Source organism: Cherax quadricarinatus, unplaced genomic scaffold, assembly GCF_038502225.1.
Source record: "Cherax quadricarinatus isolate ZL_2023a unplaced genomic scaffold, ASM3850222v1 Contig202, whole genome shotgun sequence".
In the NCBI taxonomy this organism is placed as follows: domain Eukaryota; kingdom Metazoa; phylum Arthropoda; class Malacostraca; order Decapoda; family Parastacidae; genus Cherax; species Cherax quadricarinatus.
In genome coordinates this window covers 142,325-164,336 of record NW_027195228.1, presented here as the reverse complement: position 1 = coordinate 164,336, position 22,012 = coordinate 142,325, and the positions used below count along the sequence as shown (strand labels likewise).

Genomic DNA, 22,012 nt, shown 5'->3' with positions numbered 1-22,012 from the left:
GAGGTCGCGTCACACCTAGCTGGAGACAGTTATTAGCAGGAGAGGTCGCGTCACACCTAGCTGGACAAAGTTATTAGCAGGAGAGGTCGCGTCACACCTAGCTGGAGACAGTTATTAGCAGGAGAGGTCGCGTCACACCTAGCTGGAGACAGTTATTAGCAGGAGAGGTCGCGTCACACCTAGCTGGAGACAGTTATTAGCAGGAGAGGTCGCGTCACACCTAGCTGGAGACAGTTATTAGCAGGAGAGCTCGCATCACACCTAGCTGGAGACAGTTATTAGCAGGAGAGGTCGCGTCACACCTAGCTGGAGACAGTTATTAGCAGGAGAGGTCGCGTCACACCTAGCTGGACACAGTTATTAGCAGGAGAGGTCGCGTCACACCTAGCTGGAGACAGTTATTAGCAGGAGAGCTCGCATCACACCTAGCTGGAGACAGTTATTAGCAGGAGAGGTCGCGTCACACCTAGCTGGAGACAGTTATTAGCAGGAGAGGTCGCGTCACACCTAGCTGGACACAGTTATTAGCAGGAGAGGTCGCGTCACACCTAGCTGGAGACAGTTATTAGCAGGAGAGGTCGCGTCACACCTAGCTGGAGACAGTTATTAGCAGGAGAGGTCGCGTCACACCTAGCTGGAGACAGTTATTAGCAGGAGAGGTCGCGTCACACCTAGCTGGACAAAGTTATTAGCAGGAGAGGTCGCGTCACACCTAGCTGGACACAGTTATTAGCAGGAGAGGTCGCGTCACACCTAGCTGGACACAGTTATTAGCAGGAGAGGTCGCGTCACACCTAGCTGGAGACAGTTATTAGCAGGAGAGGTCGCGTCACACCTAGCTGGACAAAGTTATTAGCAGGAGAGGTCGCGTCACACCTAGCTGGACAAAGTTATTAGCAGGAGAGGTCGCGTCACACCTAGCTGGACAAAGTTATTAGCAGGAGAGGTCGCGTCACACCTAGCTGGAGACAGTTATTAGCAGGAGAGGTCGCGTCACACCTAGCTGGAGACAGTTATTAGCAGGAGAGGTCGCGTCACACCTAGCTGGAGACAGTTATTTGGTTGCGTTATGTTGAGTGACGCAAAATTTCAAGGGTCTCTTATTGTTGATTTTCATAACATATATGACGTTTTAAAAATTAATCTGGTGCGGCACCACTTGGAAGCATTTGTTTAATTTCATATTTTTTTTTCATTAAAAAAATATCAGCCCAATTAAGAGAAGTTATATTAAGTCTTGGAACCTAAAATTAAGAAACATACATCGCCTTCTGATATGGTGGGTATTGAGACCTAAGTCCTGCTAACCTGCCGCCTGTGTTGGCAGATGTAGGGGCTGTGAGGCCCTCACACTAGCCTCCTGAAAGGAGGGCACCAGGGTGTGAGTCCCTCATAATAGCCTCCTGAAAGGAGGGTACCAGGGTGTGAGTCCCTCACACTAGCCTCCTGAAAGGAGGGCACCAGGGTGTGAGTCCCTCATAATAGCCTCCTGAAAGGAGGGTACCAGGGTGTGAGTCCCTCACACTAACCTCCTGAAAGGAGGGTACCAGGGTGTGAGTCCCTCACACTAGCCTCCTGAAAGGAGGGTACCAGGGTGTGAGTCCCTCACACTAGCCTCCTGAAAGGAGGGTACCAGGGTGTGAGTCCCTCACACTAGCCTCCTTAAAGGAGGGTACCAGGGTGTGAGTCCCTCACACTAGCCTCCTGAAAGGAGGGCACCAGGGTGTGAGTCTCTCACACTAGCCTCCTGAAAGGAGGGCACCAGGGTGTGAGTCCTTAACACTAACTTCCTGAAAGGAGGGTACCAGGGTGTGAGTTCCTCACACTAGCCTCCTGAAAGGAGGGTACCAGGGTGCGAGTCCCTCACACTAGCTTCCTGAAAGGAAGGTACCAGGGTGTGAGTCCCTCACACTAGCCTCCTGAAAGGAGAGTACCAGGGTGTAAGTCCCTCACACTAACCTCCTGGAAGGAAGGTACCAGGGTGTGAGTCCCTCACACTAGCCTCCTGAAAGGAGAGTACCAGGGTGTAAGTCCCTCACACTAACCTCCTGGAAGGAAGGTACCAGGGTGTGAGTCCCTCACACTAGCCTACTGAAAGGAGGGTACCAGGGTGTGAGTCCCTCACACTAGCCTCCTGAAAGGAGAGTACCAGGGTGTAAGTCCCTCACACTAACCTCCTGGAAGGAAGGTACCAGAGTGTGAGTCCTTCACACTAACCTCCTGAAAAGAGAGTACCAGGGTGTGAGTCCTTCACATTAACCTCTTGAAAGGAGGGTACCAGGGTGTGAGTCCCTCACACTAACCTCCTGAAAGGAGGGTACCAGGGTGTGAATCCCTCACACTAACCTCCTGGATGGCGGGTCAAAGTGCGTGAATCCACTACACTCACCTCTTAACAACAAGGGTAAGGAGGAAGGAATTGCACTTGATAAGATGGGTAAGAGGTGCGCGAGTCTTTAGTACCCGCCTCTAAATAAGGTAGACAAAGGTGACATAAATCCTGCACACCTACCTCCTAACAAGGCTGGTGTGGGGGCGTTAGTTCCCCGTACCTAACTCCTGATAAAATTTGTGCCTAGGCCCAAATTAACCACTCCTGCCTCCCAACAAGGCCGGCGCGGGGACATAATAACCTCCTTCCAACATGGCGGCTGCCGGGAAGGAAACTTTTAAATCATTGCAAAACGTTATTTTGCTATTAACATTATTTTTATATTTATAGCTTATCTTCCAAGACATGAAATATGCCTAGGCAACGATGGGTTTTTCTTCATGTGTCCAAATGAAAGTCACTATACAAAAACGTGAATAAAATGTTCATAAGAAACGTTTCAATAAACTCTCTTCGACACTGTCAGTGTTACGCTTAAGTTAAACGTTATGAGATTTATGAACGAGTGAAGTGAATTTAGTATAGATATGTAAATGCTTTGGCTGTCCCAGGAGATAATCAACGTAAATAGTTGCTTAAAATAAACAAATGTATTGTCATAATACGTAACAACAATCCTTAATATTGTTATACTTAAATTAACAAGAGTTATAAGTTGGAGGTCAATTCAAAGAGGCTTTTTGAGAAGAAAATGTGTACGAAGAAGAAAAATGTGTACGAAGAAGGAAATGTGTACGAAGAAGAAAAATGTGTACGAAGAAGAAAAATGTGTACGAAGAAGAAAATGTGTACGAAGAAGAAAATGTGTACGAAGAAGAAAATGTGTACGAAGAAGAAAATGTGTACGATGAAGAAAAATGTGTACGAAGAAGAAATGTGTACGAAGCAAATGTGTACGAAGAAGAAAAATGTGTACGAAGAAGAAAATGTGTACGAAGAAAATGTGTACGAAGAAGAAGGTGTGTCAATAATAATAATAATAATAATAATAATAATAATAATAATAACCACAACAAAGATAATATTACTACTACTTATACTACTACTACTAATAATAATATTAAAAGTATTAATTAACAATATATTAATTGAAGTAATAATAATAATAATAATAATAATAATAATAATAATAATAATAATAATAATAATAATAATAATAATGTTGTGTGTGGTTGCAGATATGGGCGACAGTTTTGATACGCTGCTCACTCACCTGGGAACCGGAAAGTGGAATATTCTCTACATCTTAACTTCTTCCTTTAGTAAGTTCAAGAAGATTACTTTGAATTTTACCTAATTATATAATTATATTCAGGGAAAATATTAAGCTTGTTAAAACTGTTCAGTAGCGTTGTCCAGTTAGTTGTGTACATTGTTCAGTAGTATTGTCCAGTTAGTTGTGTACATTGTTCAGTAGTATTGTCCAGTTAGTTGTGTACATTGTTCAGTAGTGATGTCCAGTTAGTTGTGTACATTGTTCAGTAGTGATGTCCAGTTAGTTGTGTACATTGTTCAGTAGTATTGTCCAGTTAGTTGTGTACATTGTTCAGTAGCGTTGTCCAGTTAGTTGTGTACATTGTTCAGTAGTGTTGTCCAGTTAGTTGTGTACATTGTTCAGTAGTGTTGTCCAGTTAGTTGTGTACATTGTTCAGTAGTGTTGTCCAGTTAGTTGTGTACATTGTTCAGTAGTGTTGTCCAGTTAGTTGTGTACATTGTTCAGTAGTGTTGTCCAGTTAGTTGTGTACATTGTTCAGTAGTATTGTCCAGTTAGTTGTGTACATTGTTCAGTAGTGTTGTCCAGTTAGTTGTATACATTGTTCAGTAGTGTTGTCCAGTTAGTTGTGTACATTGTTCAGTAGTATTGTCCAGTTAGTTGTGTACATTGTTCAGTAGTGTTGTCCAGTTAGTTGTGTACATTGTTCAGTAGCGTTGTCCAGTTAGTTGTGTACATTGTTCAGTAGTATTGTCCAGTTAGTTGTATACATTGTTCAGTAGTATTGTCCAGTTAGTTGTGTACATTGTTCAGTAGTGTTGTCCAGTTAGTTGTGTACATTGTTCAGTAGTATTGTCCAGTTAGTTGTGAACATTGTTCAGTAGTATTGTCCAGTTAGTTGTATACATTGTTCAGTAGTATTGTCCAGTTAGTTGTGTACATTGTTCAGTAGTGTTGTCCAGTTAGTTATGTACATTGTTCAGTAGTGTTGTCCAGTTGTGTACATTGTTCAGTAGTGTTGTCCAGTTAGTTGTGTACATTGTTCAGTAGTGTTGTCCAGTTAGTTGTGTACATTGTTCAGTAGTGTTGTCCAGTTAGTTGTGTACATTGTTCAGTAGTGTTGTCCAGTTAGTTATGTACATTGTTCAGTAGTGTTGTCCAGTTAGTTGTGTACATTGTTCAGTAGCGTTGTCCAGTTAGTTGTGTACATTGTTCAGTAGTGTTGTCCAGTTAGTTGTGTACATTGTTCAGTAGTATTGCCCAGTTAGTTGTGTACATTGTTCAGTAGTGTTGTCCAGTTAGTTGTGTACATTGTTCAGTAGTGTTGTCCAGTTAGTTGTGTACATTGTTCAGTAGTGTTGTCCAGTTAGTTGTGTACATTGTTCAGTAGTGTTGTCCAGTTAGTTGTGTACATTGTTCAGTAGTGTTGTCCAGTTAGTTGTGTACATTGTTCAGTAGTGTTGTCCAGTTAGTTGTGTACATTGTTCAGTAGTGTTGTCCAGTTAGTTGTGTACATTGTTCAGTAGTGTTGTCCAGTTAGTTGTGTACATTGTTCAGTAGTGTTGTCCAGTTAGTTATGTACATTGATCTTGCCTCTTCAGGAGTATACTTTGTTTTCCCTCTTCAGGTGTGTAGTATACTTTGTTTTCCCTCTTCAGGTGTGTAGTATACTTTGTCTTCCCTCTTCAGGTGTGTAGCATACTTTGTCTTGCCTCTTCAGGTGTGTAGTATACTTTGTCTTCCCTCTTCAGGTGTGTAGTATACTTTGTCTTCCCTCTTCAGGTGTGTAGTATACTTTGTCTTCCCTCTTCAGGTGTGCAGTATACTTTGTTTTCCCTCTTCAGGTGTGTGGTATACTTTGTCTTCCCTCTTCAGGCGTGTACTATACTTTGTCTTCCCTCTTCAGGTGTGTAGTATACTTTGTCTTCCCTCTTCAGGTGTGTAGTATACTTTGTCTTGCATCTTCAGGTGTGTAGTATACTTTGTCTTGTCTCTTCAGGTGTGTAGTGTACTTTGTCTTCCCTCTTCTGGTGTGTACTATACTTTGTCTTCCCTCTTCAGGTGTGTAGTATACTTTGTCTTCCCTCTTCAGGTGTGTAGTATATTTTGTCTTCCCTCTTCAGGTGTGTAGTATACTTTGTCTTCCGTCTTCAGGTGTGTATTATGCTTTGTCTTCCCTCTTCAGGCGTGTAGTATACTTTGTCTTCCCTCTTCAGGTGTGTAGTATACTTTGTCTTCCTTCTTCAGGTGTGTAGTATATTTTGTCTTTCCTCTTCAGATGTGTAGTATACTTTTTCTTCCCTCTTCTAGTGTGTAGTATGCTTCGCCTTCCCTCTTCAGGTGTGTAGTACAATTTGTCTTCACTTTCAAGTGTGTAGTATACTTTGTCTTCCCTTTTCAGATGTGCAGTATATTTTGTCTTCCCTCTTCAGGTGTGTAGTATGCTTTGCCTTCCCTCTTCTATGTAGTATGCTTTGTCTTCTCTCTTCAGGTGTGTACTATACTTTATCTTCCCTCTTCAGGTGTGTAGTATTCTTCGTCTTCCCGCTTCAGGTGTGTAGTGTACTTTGTCTTCCCCTTCAGGTATGTAGTATACTTTGTTTTCCCTCTTCAGGTGTGTGGTATACTTTATCTTCTCTCTTCAGGTGTTGCATGCTTTGTCTTCCTCTTCACGTGTGTAGTATACCTTGCTTTTTTCCTCTTCAGGTGCGGGGTGTACCTTGTCTTCCCTCTTCAGGTGTGAAGTATACTTTGTCTTCCCCTTCAGGTGTGAAGTATACTTTCCCTTCCCCTTCAGGTGTGTAGTATACTGGTGTGTAGTATACTTTGTTTTTCCTCGTCAGGTGTGTAGTATACTTCGCCTTCCCTCTTCATGTGGGTAGTATACTTTGTCTTCCCTCTTCAAGTGTGTACTATACTTTATCTTCCCTTTTCAGGTGTGTAGTATACTTTGTCTTCCCTCTTCAGGTGTGTAGTATACTTTGTCTCCCCCTTCAGGTGTGTAGTATACTTTGTTTTCCCTCTATAGGTGTGTGGTATTCTTTGTTTTCCCTCTTCAGGTGTGTAGTATATTTTGTCCCCCCTCTACAGGTGTGTAGTATACTTCGCCTTCCCTCTTCAGGTGTGTAGTATACTTTGTCTTCCTTCTTCAGGTGTGTAGTATACTTTGTCATTCCTCTTCAGATGTGTAGTATACTTTTTCTTCCCTCTTCAAGTGTGTAGTATACTTTGTCTTCCCTCTTCATGTGTGTAGTATACTTTGTCTTCCCTCTTCAGGTGTGCAGTATACTTTGTCTTCCCTTTTCAGATGTGCAGTATATTTTGTCTTCCCTCTTCAGGTGAGTAGTATGCTTTGCCTTCCCTCCTCAGGTGTGTACTATATTTTATCTTCCCTCTTCAGGTGTGTAGTATTCTTCGTCTTCCCGCTTCAGGTGTGTAGTGTACTTTGTCTTCCCCTTCAGGTATGTAGTATACTTTGTTTTCCCTCTTCAGGTGTGTGGTATACTTTATCTTCTCTCTTCAGGTGTGTAGCATGCTTTGTCTTCCTCTTCAGGTATGTAGTATACTTTGTTTTTCCTCTTCAGGTGCGGGGTGTACCTTGTCTTCCCTCTTCAGGTGTGTAGCATACTTTGTCTTCCCCTTCAGGTGTGTAGTATACTTTGTCTTCCCCTTCAGGTGTGTAGTATACTTTGTTTTCCCTCGTCAGGTGTGTAGCATACTTTGTCTTCCCTCTTCAGGCGTGTAGTATACTTTCTCTTCCCCCTTCAGGTGTGTAGTATACTTTGTTTTTCCTCGTCAGGTGTGTAGTATACTTTGTCTTCCCTCTTCATGTGGGTAGTATACTTTGTCTTCCCTCTTCAAGTGTGTACTATACTTTATCTTCCCTTTTCAGGTGTGTAGTATACTTTGTCTTCCCTCTTCAGGTGTATAGTATACTTTGTCTTCCCCTTCAGGTGTGTAGTATACTTTGTTTTCCCTATTCAGGTGTGTTGTACACTTTGTCTTCCCCTTCAGGTGTGTAGTATACTTTGTCTTCCCTCTTCAGACGTGTAGTATAATTTGCCTTCCCTTTCAGGTGTGTAGTTTACTGTTTTCCCTCTTTAGGTGTGTGGTATTCTTTGTTTTCCCTCTTCAGGTGTGTAGCATACTCTGTCTTCCCCTTCAGGTGTGTAGTATACTTTGCCTTCCCTCTTCAGGTGTGTAGTATACTTTGTCTTCCCTCTTCAGGTGTGTAGTATACTTTGTCTTCCCCTTCAGGTGTGTTGTATACTTTGTCTTCCCTCTTCAGGTGTGTAGTATACTTTGTCTTCCCCTTCAAGTGTGTAGTATACTTTGTTTTCCCTCTTCAGGTGTGTTGTATACTTTGTCTTCCCTCTTCAGGTGTGTAGTATACTTTGTCTTCCCCTTCAGGTGTGTTGTATACTTTGTCTTCCCTCTTCAGGTGTGTAGTATACTTTGTCTTTCCTCTTCAGGTGTGTATTATAATTTGCCTTCCCTTTCAGGTGTGTAGTTTACTGTTTTCCCTCTTCAGGTGTGTAGCATACTTTGCCTTCCCCTTCAGGTGTGTAGTATGCTTTGTCTTCCCCCTTCAGGTGTGTAGTATGCTTTGTCTTCCCTCTTCTGGTGTTTAGTATACTTTGCCTTTTCCCTTCAGGTGTTTAGTATATTTTGCCTTCCTTTTTCAGGTGTGTAGTGTATACTTTACCTTCCCCCTTCAGGTGTGTAGTATACTTGACTTTCCTCTGTACATGTGTATTATTTTCATCTAGAAATGTATAGCATGCGTTTTCCTCTCTCGGCAGGTGTGTAGTGCTCTTTATATTTCCTCTGCAGGTGTGTAGTGTTCTTTACTTTCTCTCTGCAGGTGTGTAGTGTTCTTTACTTTCTCTCTGCAGGTGTGTAGTGTTCTTTACTTTCTCTCTGCAGGTGTGTAGTGTTCTTTACTTTCTGCAGGTGTGTAGTGTTCTTTACTTTCTCTCTGCAGATGTGTAGTGTTCTTTACTTTCTCTCTGCAGGTGTGTAGTGTTCTTTACTTTCTGCAGGTGTGTAGTGTTCTTTACTTTCTCTCTGCAGGTGTGTAGTGTTCTTTACTTTCTCTCTGCAGGTGTGTAGTGTTCTTTACTTTCTCTCTGCAGGTGTGTAGTGTTCTTTACTTTCTGCAGGTGTGTAGTGTTCTTTACATTCTCTCTGCAGGCATGTAGTGTTCTTTACTTTCTCTCTGCAGGTGTGTAGTGTTCGTGATCTCTTTACAGATGCTTGGTATTCTTTGTCTTCCGTCTGCAGGTATGTAGTGTTTTACATGTTTTCTCTGCAGGTGTGTAGTTCTCTCTTTCTTCTCTCAGCAGGTATGTAGTGCTATTCATTTTGCCTCAGCAGGTGTGTAGTGTTTGTTATCTTTTTGAAGGTGTGTAATGTTCTCTATCTTCCCTCTGCAGGTGTATAGTATCATCTTCTCTCTGCAGGTGTGAAATGTCCTTTGTGCTCTATATGCAGGTGTGTTGAACAGTTTGTTTTTCCCCTGCAGGTTTGCAGTGATTGTTTGTATGTTACTGCCTCTCCTCGGGTATGTGTGTTGTTCACGTTACATTCTTGTTTTGTTTGTATTCTTATTCTTGTCTCTGTATTTGTGATTTTTATGCTTGTGCTGATAATAGTATATTTTGTCTTCTCTCTGGAGGATTATTGTGTAATTTTTGTGTTAGTGTTTACCAGTGATTCTCAACCAGGGGAAATTTATCCCAAAAATTACATGGCAAGGGGTAAATATTTGATGTACAATAGCTTAATAATTTTTTTTTTGTGATCTTGTTTTTCTGTCCCTTTATAATGGCGATATTTTTTTTTGTATGGAAGTAAAGGGGGTAAATGAAGAAATACATCAAGCCGAGGGGATTAATGATGGAGGAAAAGTTGAGTATCCCTGGTGTATAGTTTATCAAGTCTTTTCTTCAGGTGTGTTGACTGTATTGTATTATTCTATTGGTGTATATTGTATTTGAATTCTGTCTTCTCTTTAATGGAGTGTAGTAGGCTTTGTCTTCTTGAAAATTAATGTGGTGTTTTTGTCTTCTTTAGAGGCAGTGTTATGTACTTTGCTTCCCGTGCAGGTGTGTAATGTATTTTTGCTTCTTGTGCGTGTGTAGTATTTTTCTTCACGTGAAGGTGTGTAGATTACTTTTTTGTGCAGGTATGCAGTGCACACCTGCACAAATAATGTCTGTAGAACTTTTTTCGCTCAGTGCCAAACGAGGGAAAGAATTGAGCATTTAAACATGGCTGACCGGCACCAAACACCAACTACTGCCAGACGTACAACTAGTGAAGTGAAGTTCTCATCTATACTGACGTTCATCTGTTGACAGTAGCATCATATCTGTACCACCATCATATCACCTGTACCAGTGCTAACGAGAGGGAAACACAGGAGACATCGTCAAATCTACAATACAAAACTCCAAGGTTATAGGACGGTTATCCCTCAGTGCCAGTCGTGGGAAAGAAGTGAATAGTTAAACAGTCAAGGTTAATGTTTTAGTAGGTGACCTATATTCAGCTGACCAGTGTACAGTGAGAGAATCATAGCAGAAAACGCCAAATCTACCTATAAAACTCAAGAAAAGTCAGGTCAACTCAAGACCACTTCTTCCTAAATTGGCAGAGATTAGGATGTTAGCTAACAAAATTAGGGCGGCAGTTATAACCATCTCTGAATCCTGGTTGGATGATACGGTAACTGACGACGAGGTCAAAATAGAAGGTTATGATATAAAACGCTTAGATATGAACAGAAAGGGTGGTGGAGTATGTGACTACATTAGAAATGACTTCGCTTACAACCCAAGACATGATTTAAATAACAATAAACTGGAGATTCTATGGTTTGAAGTGCTGCTTCCCAAGACCAAACCCATCTTAGTTGGAACTAGTTACCGCCCTCCCACCCAAGACCAGTTCTTAGAAGACTTTTCCAGAGTCTTGTCCGGACTTGAAAACAATTGCGAGACAATAATACTGGGCGACTTCAATATGTTTTCAGCAACAAAATAACGGGCTATGCAAAAGGTATAAGCAAATTCTAGGTTTAAATAGTTACACTCAACTAATTAATACACCAACCCGGATCACACAGTTCTCAGCCACCCTAACTGACCACATACTTTGTAACCGCTCTGAGAACATTAGTCAGTCAGGCGTCATTACCACAGGTCTTAGTGATTATTTCATCATTTACTGCACCAGGAAAATCACTAGGGATAGGATAGGCCTACACAGGATAATAAAAATGAGGTCAACTAGAAACTACAGTAAAGAAACACTGGTAAATAGGCTACACAATTGTGACTGGACAGAGATAACAAGTTGCACGGACGTAAACGATGCCTGGGAAAAATTCAAAACAATGTTCACTACCATCCTTGATAATATTGCACCAGTTAAAGAGGTTAGGATTAAACGAAGAATTGAACCCTGGATGACTACTGAGATATTAGATAATATGAAATTCAGAGACCAGCTGCTAAAAAGATTTAAAGCAAACAGACAGGATATTGCAGAACTAAATGAATTCCAAGTGGTGAGGAACAGAGCACAGAGACTTATAAAAGGAGCAAAGGCAAAGCACTATTGCTCAAAAATTGAAGAGTATAAGCATTGCCCCAGAAAGCTCTGGCAACAACTAAAACAGTTGGCGTATAGCCATAAGCCAGTAGATAGGTCTAACATAGTACTCACTATCGATAATGAGGTATGCCACGAAACATCTAAGGTGGCAAATTGCTTTAATTCCTTCTACACATCTGTTGCATCAACACTAGTAAGTAAACTACCAGCTGCATCAAATACCTTTAACACAGACTCTGATAAGTTTCAAACATACTATACCAATAAAGGGGTAACCCCAAACAGTTGTCAACTAGTAAGTGTATCTCATGACTTTATTCAAAAAGAACTAAGGGCCGGGCCGCCACTTGGAAAAGGCCCGGGCCGGGAGAATACCGGCGAATCTTTAATAATAATAATAACTAAGCAGGTTAAACCCAACTATTTCACTGACCCTGATAGCATCCCGTCAAAGTTCCTAAAAGATGGTGCTTCTGAACTGTCAATCCCTATTGCTCACATAATAAATCTATCAATCACCACTAATACCGTACCGGACGGGTTCAAGGAGGCCAGAGTTACTTCTGTCTTCAAGAAAAATAGTAGGTCTGATGTAAGCAACTATAGGCCTGTTAGTATACTCAGTATAATATCCAAAATTCTAGAGAGGGCGGTGTACTGTCAAGTAGTTAAGTACCTTAATGACAACAACATTCTCCATAGCTATCAATCGGGCTTTAGAAGATCTTACTCAACCGACACCTCCCTATTTAATCTGTTTGATTACCTGAGAACTGAAATGTCAAAGGGGAACCTCATAGGTATGGTAACCTTAGACCTGCAAAAGGCCTTCGATACTGTCAACCACAATATATTATGTAAGAAACTTCAAGCTATCGGTATAGGTTCTGTAGACTTGTTTAAGTCTTACCTTAGCAACAGGAGACTAATTGTCAAAATAAAAAATGGTGAAATGTTCTACACTTGCTTGACACCGTCAATAGGGACAAGAGGAGAAGTCTTGAAGAGGATACTCGACAAATTTCTTCTCTAGGCTGTGATGGATACGTGGGTCAGCAGGCCATCAGCAGCAACAGGTTGGTTGACCAGGCAAGCATCAAACGATCCTAGCCTGCGGCCAGGTTGTAGAAACACCAGAAAGATCATATTTAAGCAAGACTTTCGTGGAGCCAAAAGTAAGACTTTCGTGGAGCCTAAAGTAAGACTTTCGTGGAGTCTAAGGTAAGACTTTCGTGGAGCCTAGAACTGCATGACGACCTCGCTACAGCTTTAGCCCAACTGCTAAATTGATGTGTTTCGAGCGCTGAGCGATCCTAGAAAGGTATCCCATGACTGCATGACTCCATTGCCCGCAAACAGAATAATGCAGAATGCGGAATGAGTTTGAAATTTAGTTAAATATTATCGTTTGGAGATTTTAAGTGCGTCAGACGAGGTATTCATCATTTGGAAATCAATATTTGAATTTCTTCAATAAAATTTGCAGTTTAGAACATATTCAGCTCAAATTTAATTCTAACCTTTCAAAGATACCACAGAGATCAATATCATAAAATGCACAGGAAAACTGAGCTTGAAGCCACTCAGAAGTTGTATTATAACGTTAACATCATGGTTAGTTTCTCGAGGGACGAGACAAATTAATTTTCGGTGTGATTTATAGGCCCCAAACCTTGATAGGGAGTGCAGTAAGCTGTTATGGGACGATATTCATAAGGCATCTAGATATGAAAACGTTGTGATAATGGGAGATTTTAACTTTGGACAAATTGATTGGAACAATATGACAGGAAATCTTGAGTCTAGTGACTTTCTTGATACGGTTCAGGATTGCTTTTTAGAACAGGTTGTGACAGAACCAACTAGAGGAAACAATCTGCTTGACTTGGTTCTTGCCAACAAAGATTCACTAATTAATAATCTTGAGGTTAATGATGAGCTTGGGGAAAGTGATCAAAAATCACTTAGTTTCAATATATCATGGAATTACCCAGATAACTGCAATCAAATCTCTGTCCCAGATTTTCGCTTGGCCGACTTCATGGTACTGAAAAATTTCCTGGGTGGGCTAAACTGGGATGTCCTGACTATGGGTCAGGTAGGTGATCTTGGTTGCCAATATGATGTTTTCCAGAGCATAGTTCCAGCTGCCCAGACAACTTTTGTTCCGAGTAGGGAAATTAGATCTAACAAAAATTATCCCAAATGGATGAACAATAGATTAAAACATCTCATTGGTCAAAAGAGAGGCATATACAGGCGTATCAAAAGATAGGATGGGCAGTTAAGAAATCAATATATTCAATTAAAGAGAGAAATAAACAAAAGAATAAGAAAAGCAAAAAGGGATTACAAGGCTAAGGTCGCAAGGATTCAAAGACAAACCCAAAAGGGTTCTTTCAGGTATACAGAAGTAAGATTAGGGACAAGACTTGCCCACTTAAGAGTAACTCTGGCCAGATCACTGAGAGTGATATGGATATGTGTGAAATTCTCAATACCTACTTCCTCTCAGTTTTCACCCAGGAAAATACTAGCAATATTCCTGAAATAATAGATTATATAGAACAGGATGATAATAAGCTATGCACGATTGCGGTAACTAGAGACATGGTCCTCAGACAAATAGAGAAACTAAAACCTAACAAATCCCCAGGTCCTGATGAACTGTTTGCAAGGGTGTTAAAGGAATGTAAAGAGGAACTTAGCATACCTTTGACTAATCTTTTTAACATTTCACTACAAACTGGCATAGTGCCTGATAAATAGAAAATGGCAAATGTAATACCTATTTATAAGGCAGGTGACAGGTCCTTGCCTACGAACTATAGACCAATAAGCCTTACCTCCATAGTGGGAAAATTTATGGAATCAATAATTGCCGAAGCAATTCGTAGCCATCTTGATAGGCACAGACTGATTAATGAATCTCAACACGGTTTTGCAAAGGGGCGTTCCTGTCTTACGAATTTACTAACTTTTTTTCACTAAGGTGTTTGAGGAGGTAGATCATGGTAATGAATTTGATATTGTGTATATTGGCTTCAGTAAGGCTTTCGATAGAGTTCCACATCAGAGGCTATCGAGGAAACTTAAGACACACGGAATAGGAGGAGAAATTTTTCCCTGGGTAGAGGCATGGCTGACAAATAGGCAGCAGAGAGTTTGCATAAATGGGGAGATATCAGAATGGGGGCACGTCAAAAGCGGGGTTCCTCAGGGGACAGTGTTGGGCCCGTTGTTGTTCACAATTTACATAAACGACGTAGATGAGGGAATAAATAGGGACGTAAGCAAATTTGCTGATGACACCAAAATAGGCCGTCCAATTCATTCTAATGAGGACACTAGAGCACTCCAGGATGATTTGAATAGAGTGATGCAATGGTCGGAGAAGTGACAGATGCAGTTTAATATTGACAAATGCAAAGTTCTAAAGGTTGGACAGATAAATAACCATGCCACATCTAAAGTAAATAATATAGATCTCAATACTACTGATTACGAAAAGGATTTAGAAGTTCTAGTTAGCAGTAATCTAAAACCAAGACAACAGTGCATTAGTGTTTGTAATAAAGCTAACAGAATTCTTGGCTTCATATCTAGAAGTATAAATAATAGAAGTCCTCAGGTTGTTCTTCAACTTTATATATCCTTGGTTAGGCCTCATTTAGACTATGCTGCTCAGTTCTGGTCACCGTATTACAGAATGGATATAAATGCTCTGGAAAACATACAGAGAAGGATGACAAAGATGATCCCATGTATCAGAATTCTTCCCTATGAGGATAGACTGAGGGCCCTGAATCTGCACTCTCTCGAAAGACGTAGAATTAGGGGGGATATGATCGAGGTGTATAAATGGAAAACAGGAATAAATAAAGAGGATGTAAATAGCTTGCTGAAAATTTCCAGCCAAGACAGGACTCGCAGCAATGGTTTCAAGTTGGAAAAATTCAGATTCAGGAAGGATATAGGAAAGCACTGGTTTGGTAATAGAGTTGTGGATGTGTGGAACAAACTCCCGAGTACAGTTATTCAGGCTAAAACGTTGTGTAGTTTTAAAACTAGGTTAGATAAATGCATGAATGGGTGTGAGTGGGTGTGAGTCGGACCCGAGTAGCTTGTGCTACTGGGTCTGGTGCCGTGCTCCTTCCTTGAGTGGAGGTGACCAGACTGGGTGGGTCATTGGGCTAATCCGGGGGGGTCATTGGCTAATCTGGGGGGGGTCATTGGGCTTATCCGGGGGGGGACATGGACCTACTCCGCATGGGTCAGTAGGCCTGTTGCAGTGTTCCTTCTTTCTTATGTTCTTGAGACTTGAAGGTAAATTGGATGAAACACAAATAATTACTGTGTAACACAATTTTTGTTCCTGGCAAGTAAGTGTTATTTTTTAACTCCTTTTATTGAAAAACAATAGAAAATGCCCATTATTCCTTTTAAACTTTGCTTTTGTGACTTACAAGATGAATTTTGACAAAAAATGGCCGATTTTCAATATTTTTTGGTAGTTTGGGATATAAAACAAAAACATAATAAAATAAATAAAATTTACATAATTGAAATAAACTAAAATATATACAAATTTATTTTAAACTTTCTGAAACATACAAAAATGACACATCGACACCATGCTCAGCCCTACCAGGGCAGGGTAGGTGCCTGAGCCAGAGCTTGCACCTCACAACACTGTCATTCTCATTAGCTCCCTTGGGGCGGGGATGACAGACCAGAGAGGCCTAGCTTCTCCCTACGAGAAGCTAGGCCTGGGGACAGTTGGTCCCAAAGATGACGGGGTACTCGTGCCTCCTTCCATGGGAGACTTAGGTCTCAGACACTCCCTAGACAGGGAGCCAAGGCCGGGCCGTCACTTGGAAAAGGCCCGGGCCGGGTGAATACCGGCGAATCTTTAATTATAAATAATAAATTTAAAAATGAGCAGTTTTCTAAATCTGCGAGCAAGTAACAAATAACTTTCCCGTTTAACCCGCAATGTTGTCTGCCATCATGTTGTCATCATAAGATCCCTGCTATCTGTGTTCAAAGTCCAGTGTATCATGGTGGAAGCGCTCCCCTTGATCCTCTGAGTATGCTTCCGTATTCTGCTTGAAATTGTCAAGATGAGCATCAAGGATAAGGACCTTAAGGGACATCCTACAGCCCATCCGACCATAGCTTTTCTACCAAGGTCTCAACAAGTTCCACATAATTGTCAGCCTTGTTGTTGCGCACAAAGCCCTGTGCTATAGCAACAAAATTCTCCCAGGCTTCCTTTTCCTTCTCTGTGAGCTTCTTTGGAAATTCTGAACACCCTGTGATTTTTCCTGACTTTTGGTCCAGTGAAGATGCCAACCTTCACCTTTGTCTCTGATAGCTTGGGAAAGAAATCTTGAAGATATTTGAAGGCTGCAGACTCTTTGTCAAGAGCTGTAACGAACTATTTCATTAACCCTAGTTTGATGCATAATGGAGAGAACAGAACCTTTTGAGGATCCACTAATGGTTTATCTTTGATATTATGTCTTCTAACTGAGAACTCAGTCCTTTTAGGCCAGTGCTTCCTCTGGTAATTTGCTGGTATGTGTCTACTATCCCAATGACAGAGCCAAGGGAAGAGATGGATATTTGTTTCCATTGTGTAGAAGTACAGCCTTTAGGCTTCTGGATGACCTATCAATGAAGAGTCTCCATTCATCTGGATTGCATGCAATTTCAATTGCATCAAACAGGCCTGATACATCATTACGGTAGCACAACCTGTCTTCATTAGTGAAGAAGCTTGAGAATGGTGACGTTTTCTTTGGTTTGTCACTTCCACACTTTCATCCATCAAGTCCCACTCCTTGAGCCTTGAAATCAAAAGCTCAGCATTTGACTTTGTCAAACCAAGATCTCTGATAAGGTCATTGAGGTCTGTTTGGTTTGGGTAGTAAGGATTCCTCCCAACAGCTGCATCTGTGAGATCATAGTCTTGTTCACTGTGCTCTTCATTTTCTGATTTGCTGCTTTCTTCTTCTGACGATTGACTTCTTTCTGAAGGTGTAGATTAGGAAGATCAGCACTGTGTGGTACTGGCGCAAGATAAGAAATAGCAGGTACAATTTTCCCAGTTCGGCGTTTGGAAGGATCCACCAGGCAGAAGTAGCAGTTGGTTGAGTGATCAGAGGTTCACGCCATATTGTAGGAACGGCAAACTTCATGGCTCTTTTTCTCCTCTACATCACTGTGTAAAAGAACAAAAAAAATAGTTTCTGTTGCATACATTTTATTTAAAAAATGACTAATGACTTTCTTACCTTCCAATGTTTTCTTACAATGTTCACAAACAACATCAGGTGCCCAGGTCTTGTCTTGGTCCACAACTGACATGCTAAAATATGCTTTGTAAGCTTCACACATTTTTTTAGATGCAGTTGCAGAGAACTTCTTTGTTCTTGTCTTAATGAATTGACCACATATGTTGCAGAATGCATCTGGAGAATGATTGCCGCCTCTTGATGCCGTTTCACTTCTGATGTGTCTTCTCAGGTTGCCAGAGCTAAACTGAATGCTGGTTTGTGAGACCCTGTTTTTATATTTGCCAAGCAAAACCCTAGAACATAATAGTTTTAAATCAATCTTTCTTGAAAGTGTTCCAGATGTGTCCTGACCACAAAAGCAAAGTTCTGGGATCAAAATTACTTTTTTAAATTTTATTTAGTTATATAGAATTGGAATATGATGCTTATTTCCCAGGAACATAACAAAAGTGAAATTTTGTTACATAGTGTATCTAATGAAAATAGAATTTAAATTTTCAAAATTTCTTGCATAATAAAATGCATTTTGATACTTACTTAAGCCAAAATCAGTCCAACCTTTTCTTAAAGTTTAATTACGTAATTAATAATGTTTTCACCCTGCAAATACATGAGTGGGGTTATTAGGCAAGAAAAGCAGTTTTATTTAATTTTTATGTAAATAAAATAATTACAGTGGAGTGTAGTCCATTATGAAGATTTAAATTAGGATAACTTCAAAAAGCCAAACACTGTAACTTATTTCTGATCAGAAGAGACATTCTCAAGTTATTTTTCAGAAAGAAAGTTTATTAAAAATATTGGCACATCAAAATTTACACATCTTAAAATCAACGGGAACTTTCCTGTATGGAAAACACATCAACCCTAAGATGTAAATACTAATAATAAGAAGAATTCTCCTGTTACTGCACAAAATCCCACAAAATTTGCTCCAACACAGCCTGAAGCTATAAAATGTTTCGCTATTTTCGTAAGTTGAATCAGCTATTGAAAATTGTTACCTCTCACAGTTTTAGGCAGAGAAGTACTGACCAGTCCAGTTCTTTGAATGGAGTGGAAAATAAAGTAAAATTATTCTGTGCCATTTCGAGATTAAGGTGCAGAATGACTCCTGGACACTCCATTAACAATACCGTTGAAGCGGGACACATGATCAGAGGCTTCTCCATTTGCCACATTTGACCAATTGTGCGTGAGGCCCCACACGTACATGTAGTCCCATGAATCTTGCCCTAACGTGGAAAATATGAAGCCGACCGAATAAAACATTTTTGATAAGCCAAATTTTGAAGGAAAAAAGCAAAATTTCCAGAATCAGAAGAAAACAAGTTTCCTGAATTAAGAAAGTCTGTCCTTGTTTTATGCAATTTTCTAAAAGCTATAAAAACAGGTAGTTCATATATATTTTCCAGTTTCTTTTCTCATTCATATTCTATATAAAATTCTCTACAGCCCTGTGAAAAATAAATTTCTTTTTTAAGAAAATTTAATTTGATAAAATTATTTTTTTTTGATAAGTTAGCAGTCACACAGCCCAATATCGGTAAAAAATTACTTCCACTTAAGATACACAAATATTCAGGATTTGAAGCCTGTGGAAAATACTGTATATTTTCCGAAAATACAGTGTATTTTGTGTGTAAATCAGTGAAGTACATTGTAGTTAATAAAAATTAATTTATAAATAGAAAAATGAACCAGTGACGGTGGGTTAGCGTTGCTTGAGAGAGATGCCATTGTTTTGAACTGGGCAAAGGCATGCTAGTGAAATGTGTATAAATTTTGTCACTCTGGAGGTTAAATTGTGGTTAAAACCTCTCAAATAGGAGCAGAAATTGTTGGATTTGCAGTCCTGCAGAACTTGAGAATTAGGCGACTGGACAGGACTCCGTAATTAAATGGGAACAGGATAAAATTACCCCAGATGAGTAATGTCTATATTTATGTTGAAATTCTGGCCAGTATTTTCGTCATATTTTAGGCAGGGGTTTGTGTATGACACACCAAGTAATCTCCAGACAAATTGGTGACTGTTATTATTATAAATTCTCATTCAATGTATATGTAGTCATTCATTAAATTTAACATACCACAGTCCACATATTTATATTAATGTTGTACCAGAATCCCTGGTGATGTATATTTCATTTGAAATTAATATAAGTTCAGAGTGACTTGTGGAGATATGAGTGGAGTAGGTATTGAAGGAGGACATTTTTTGTGGTCTAGGATGTCCTAAAATTCCTACATGTCTCTGTAACATTGATAAAGAATAATTATCTTTGTTACTTTTATAAAATTACTAGTATGTATCTAATGAGATTCATCCAGGTAATTTTAATTTTCCATGTAGTTACCCGTTGATCCTTTGAACCGGATGTAATTAGTGAAGTCATTAATTAGTGAATTAATTACTTAATAATTATATGTGAAATGATGGAAGATGGTGTATGTTAAGTCAACAATTTTACTTAATATGTAGTGGATTATAATTACTACAATAATAATTTTGCTAAGCTTAAGTGTAGCTAGAATTTATATTAATGTATTTAAAATTTGTATTATAATTTTCTTACATGTGTAATTGCTAAGCTCAAGTGTAGCTAGGATTTATATTTATGTATTTAAAATTTGTATTATAATTTCCTTACATGTGTAATTGCTAAATTCAAGTGTAGCTAGGATTTATTCAGATGTAAGTTGTAATATTTACTGTTATAAAGTGCATAATTAAGTACATAATCAGTGTTATTAGTTAAGTTGAATTTAATACATTGAATCATGGGTGAAAATGAAGAAATTAATGGAGAGGACAAGCCAATGAAATTTAGAGCAAATAAAGCATCACTACAGGCTAGAAAGGGTCATGTAACAAAGCCATACAATAAATGTTTGCAATTAATGAATCAGGAAACTGTGAATAATGATGATTTAAAACTGTATTTAGATGCTTTAGAGATTAGATATGATTTATACAAATTATATTATAAAAAATAGGAAGGAGATTTGTTAGTAAATTGTGCAGATGAGACAGAAATGCAGATTATGATTAACCAGTATTATGAATTAGAAGAAACAATTCTTTCTTGTAAAAGTCAGGCTTTGAATAAATTAAAAGGTGTAAAGCAGGCAGTTAATCAATCTATTCCAATAAACAAGATGTCTTTACCAAAACTCCCAGAATTATGTTTACCTGTATTTAATCCTGGAGAAAATTGGGAGGAGTTTTGGTAAATTTTTAAAGCAGCTGTGCATGATAGAAGTGACCTAGCATGTGTTACTAAATTATTTTACCTCGAAGGACAGATAAGAGGAGATGCTCGCATGCTCATACAAGCCTTTCCCAATGTAGATGATTCTTACAAGGAAGCAGTTGACTTGTTGAAGGTCACTTATGGTAATATAGAACAAAGTAGTTTGGATATAGTGACTGTCATTGTAAATTTAAAAACTCCAGATCACTCTTACAAAGGTTTACAGCAGTTTAGAGTTAAACTGGAGAGCACTCTCAAAACTTTAAGTAATAAATATAATCTGAATGAATCAGACAGGTTTTTGAGTGCCATTGTACAGAATAAATTAAGCTATAAAACAGTTGAACAAGTATCACAAAGGTTATTTTGGTCTGGAGGAAATAAGACTAAGTCTACAAGAATTAATTGTGCAGTTGCAGACCAGCCAACCAACTCATTTTAAAGATGCAACACATAATAACTCTGAGGTATCTGTCAAGTTTCACAAAGGGAAAAATTATCCCAATGTTAATAATCAAAATTCATCTCCTAAAAAGAGTTGCATAGGTACATATGAAGTAGCAGGAATCAGAAATAATGATTTTCCTCAAGACAAAAAGAATAAGCACCCTCCTAAGAGTAGCTCAGTTAATAAGAAACCAGTCAAAGAAAAGAGAGATTGTCTCTTCTGCAAGGGTACTCATTTTTCTAAGAATTGCAATGCATACAATTCATGGAATGATGAAGTTGAAAGATTGGAAGAACTTGACAGATGTATCAGATGTTTAGGTAATGATGTAAAGTATTATAATACCAAATTAAACAACTGTTATCAATGTCACAAAGGAAGATACCATATAGTCATGTGTAAGGGTCTATATAATAATGTTGATAATAATGATAATGTTGACAATCCTGACACAACAGTAGCTAATGTAAAAATTGCTGCTAATGTTAATAACGATGGTTTTGCTGAAGTAGCCTTACCTGTGTTACAGGTAAAAATTGATGATAAAAGGCATAAATCAAAAATGTAACTGAATTATTAGACCATGGATCACCGCATACTTTCATAAAACGTAAATGTCTTGATGGGATGAAGGTACGAATGGGAGATCCTACAACTCTAAAATTATCTGGTTTTCTCTCAGATAAAAGGGCTCAATTGTATGGCAGTGTTTTTGTAACTGTTCATTTGATTTGAGCAATGAGAAAAAATGTATTAATACAGTAATTGTAGATATCTTCC

General features: G+C 39.3%; 1 protein-coding gene across 1 annotated transcript in view; it reads left to right on the top strand.

Moving 5' to 3' along the window:
• Nucleotides 1-22,012, top strand: part of LOC128691020 (organic cation transporter protein-like) — a gene marked incomplete at its 3' end in the record, with an annotated part of 170,769 nt that overhangs the window by 13,766 nt on the left and 134,991 nt on the right. The window contains exons 2-3 of the mRNA XM_070080182.1: nt 3,039-3,351; nt 3,571-3,654. Coding sequence (XP_069936283.1) covers nt 3,039-3,351; nt 3,571-3,654 — 397 coding nt within the window. The remainder of the gene's footprint in view (nt 1-3,038; nt 3,352-3,570; nt 3,655-22,012) is intronic.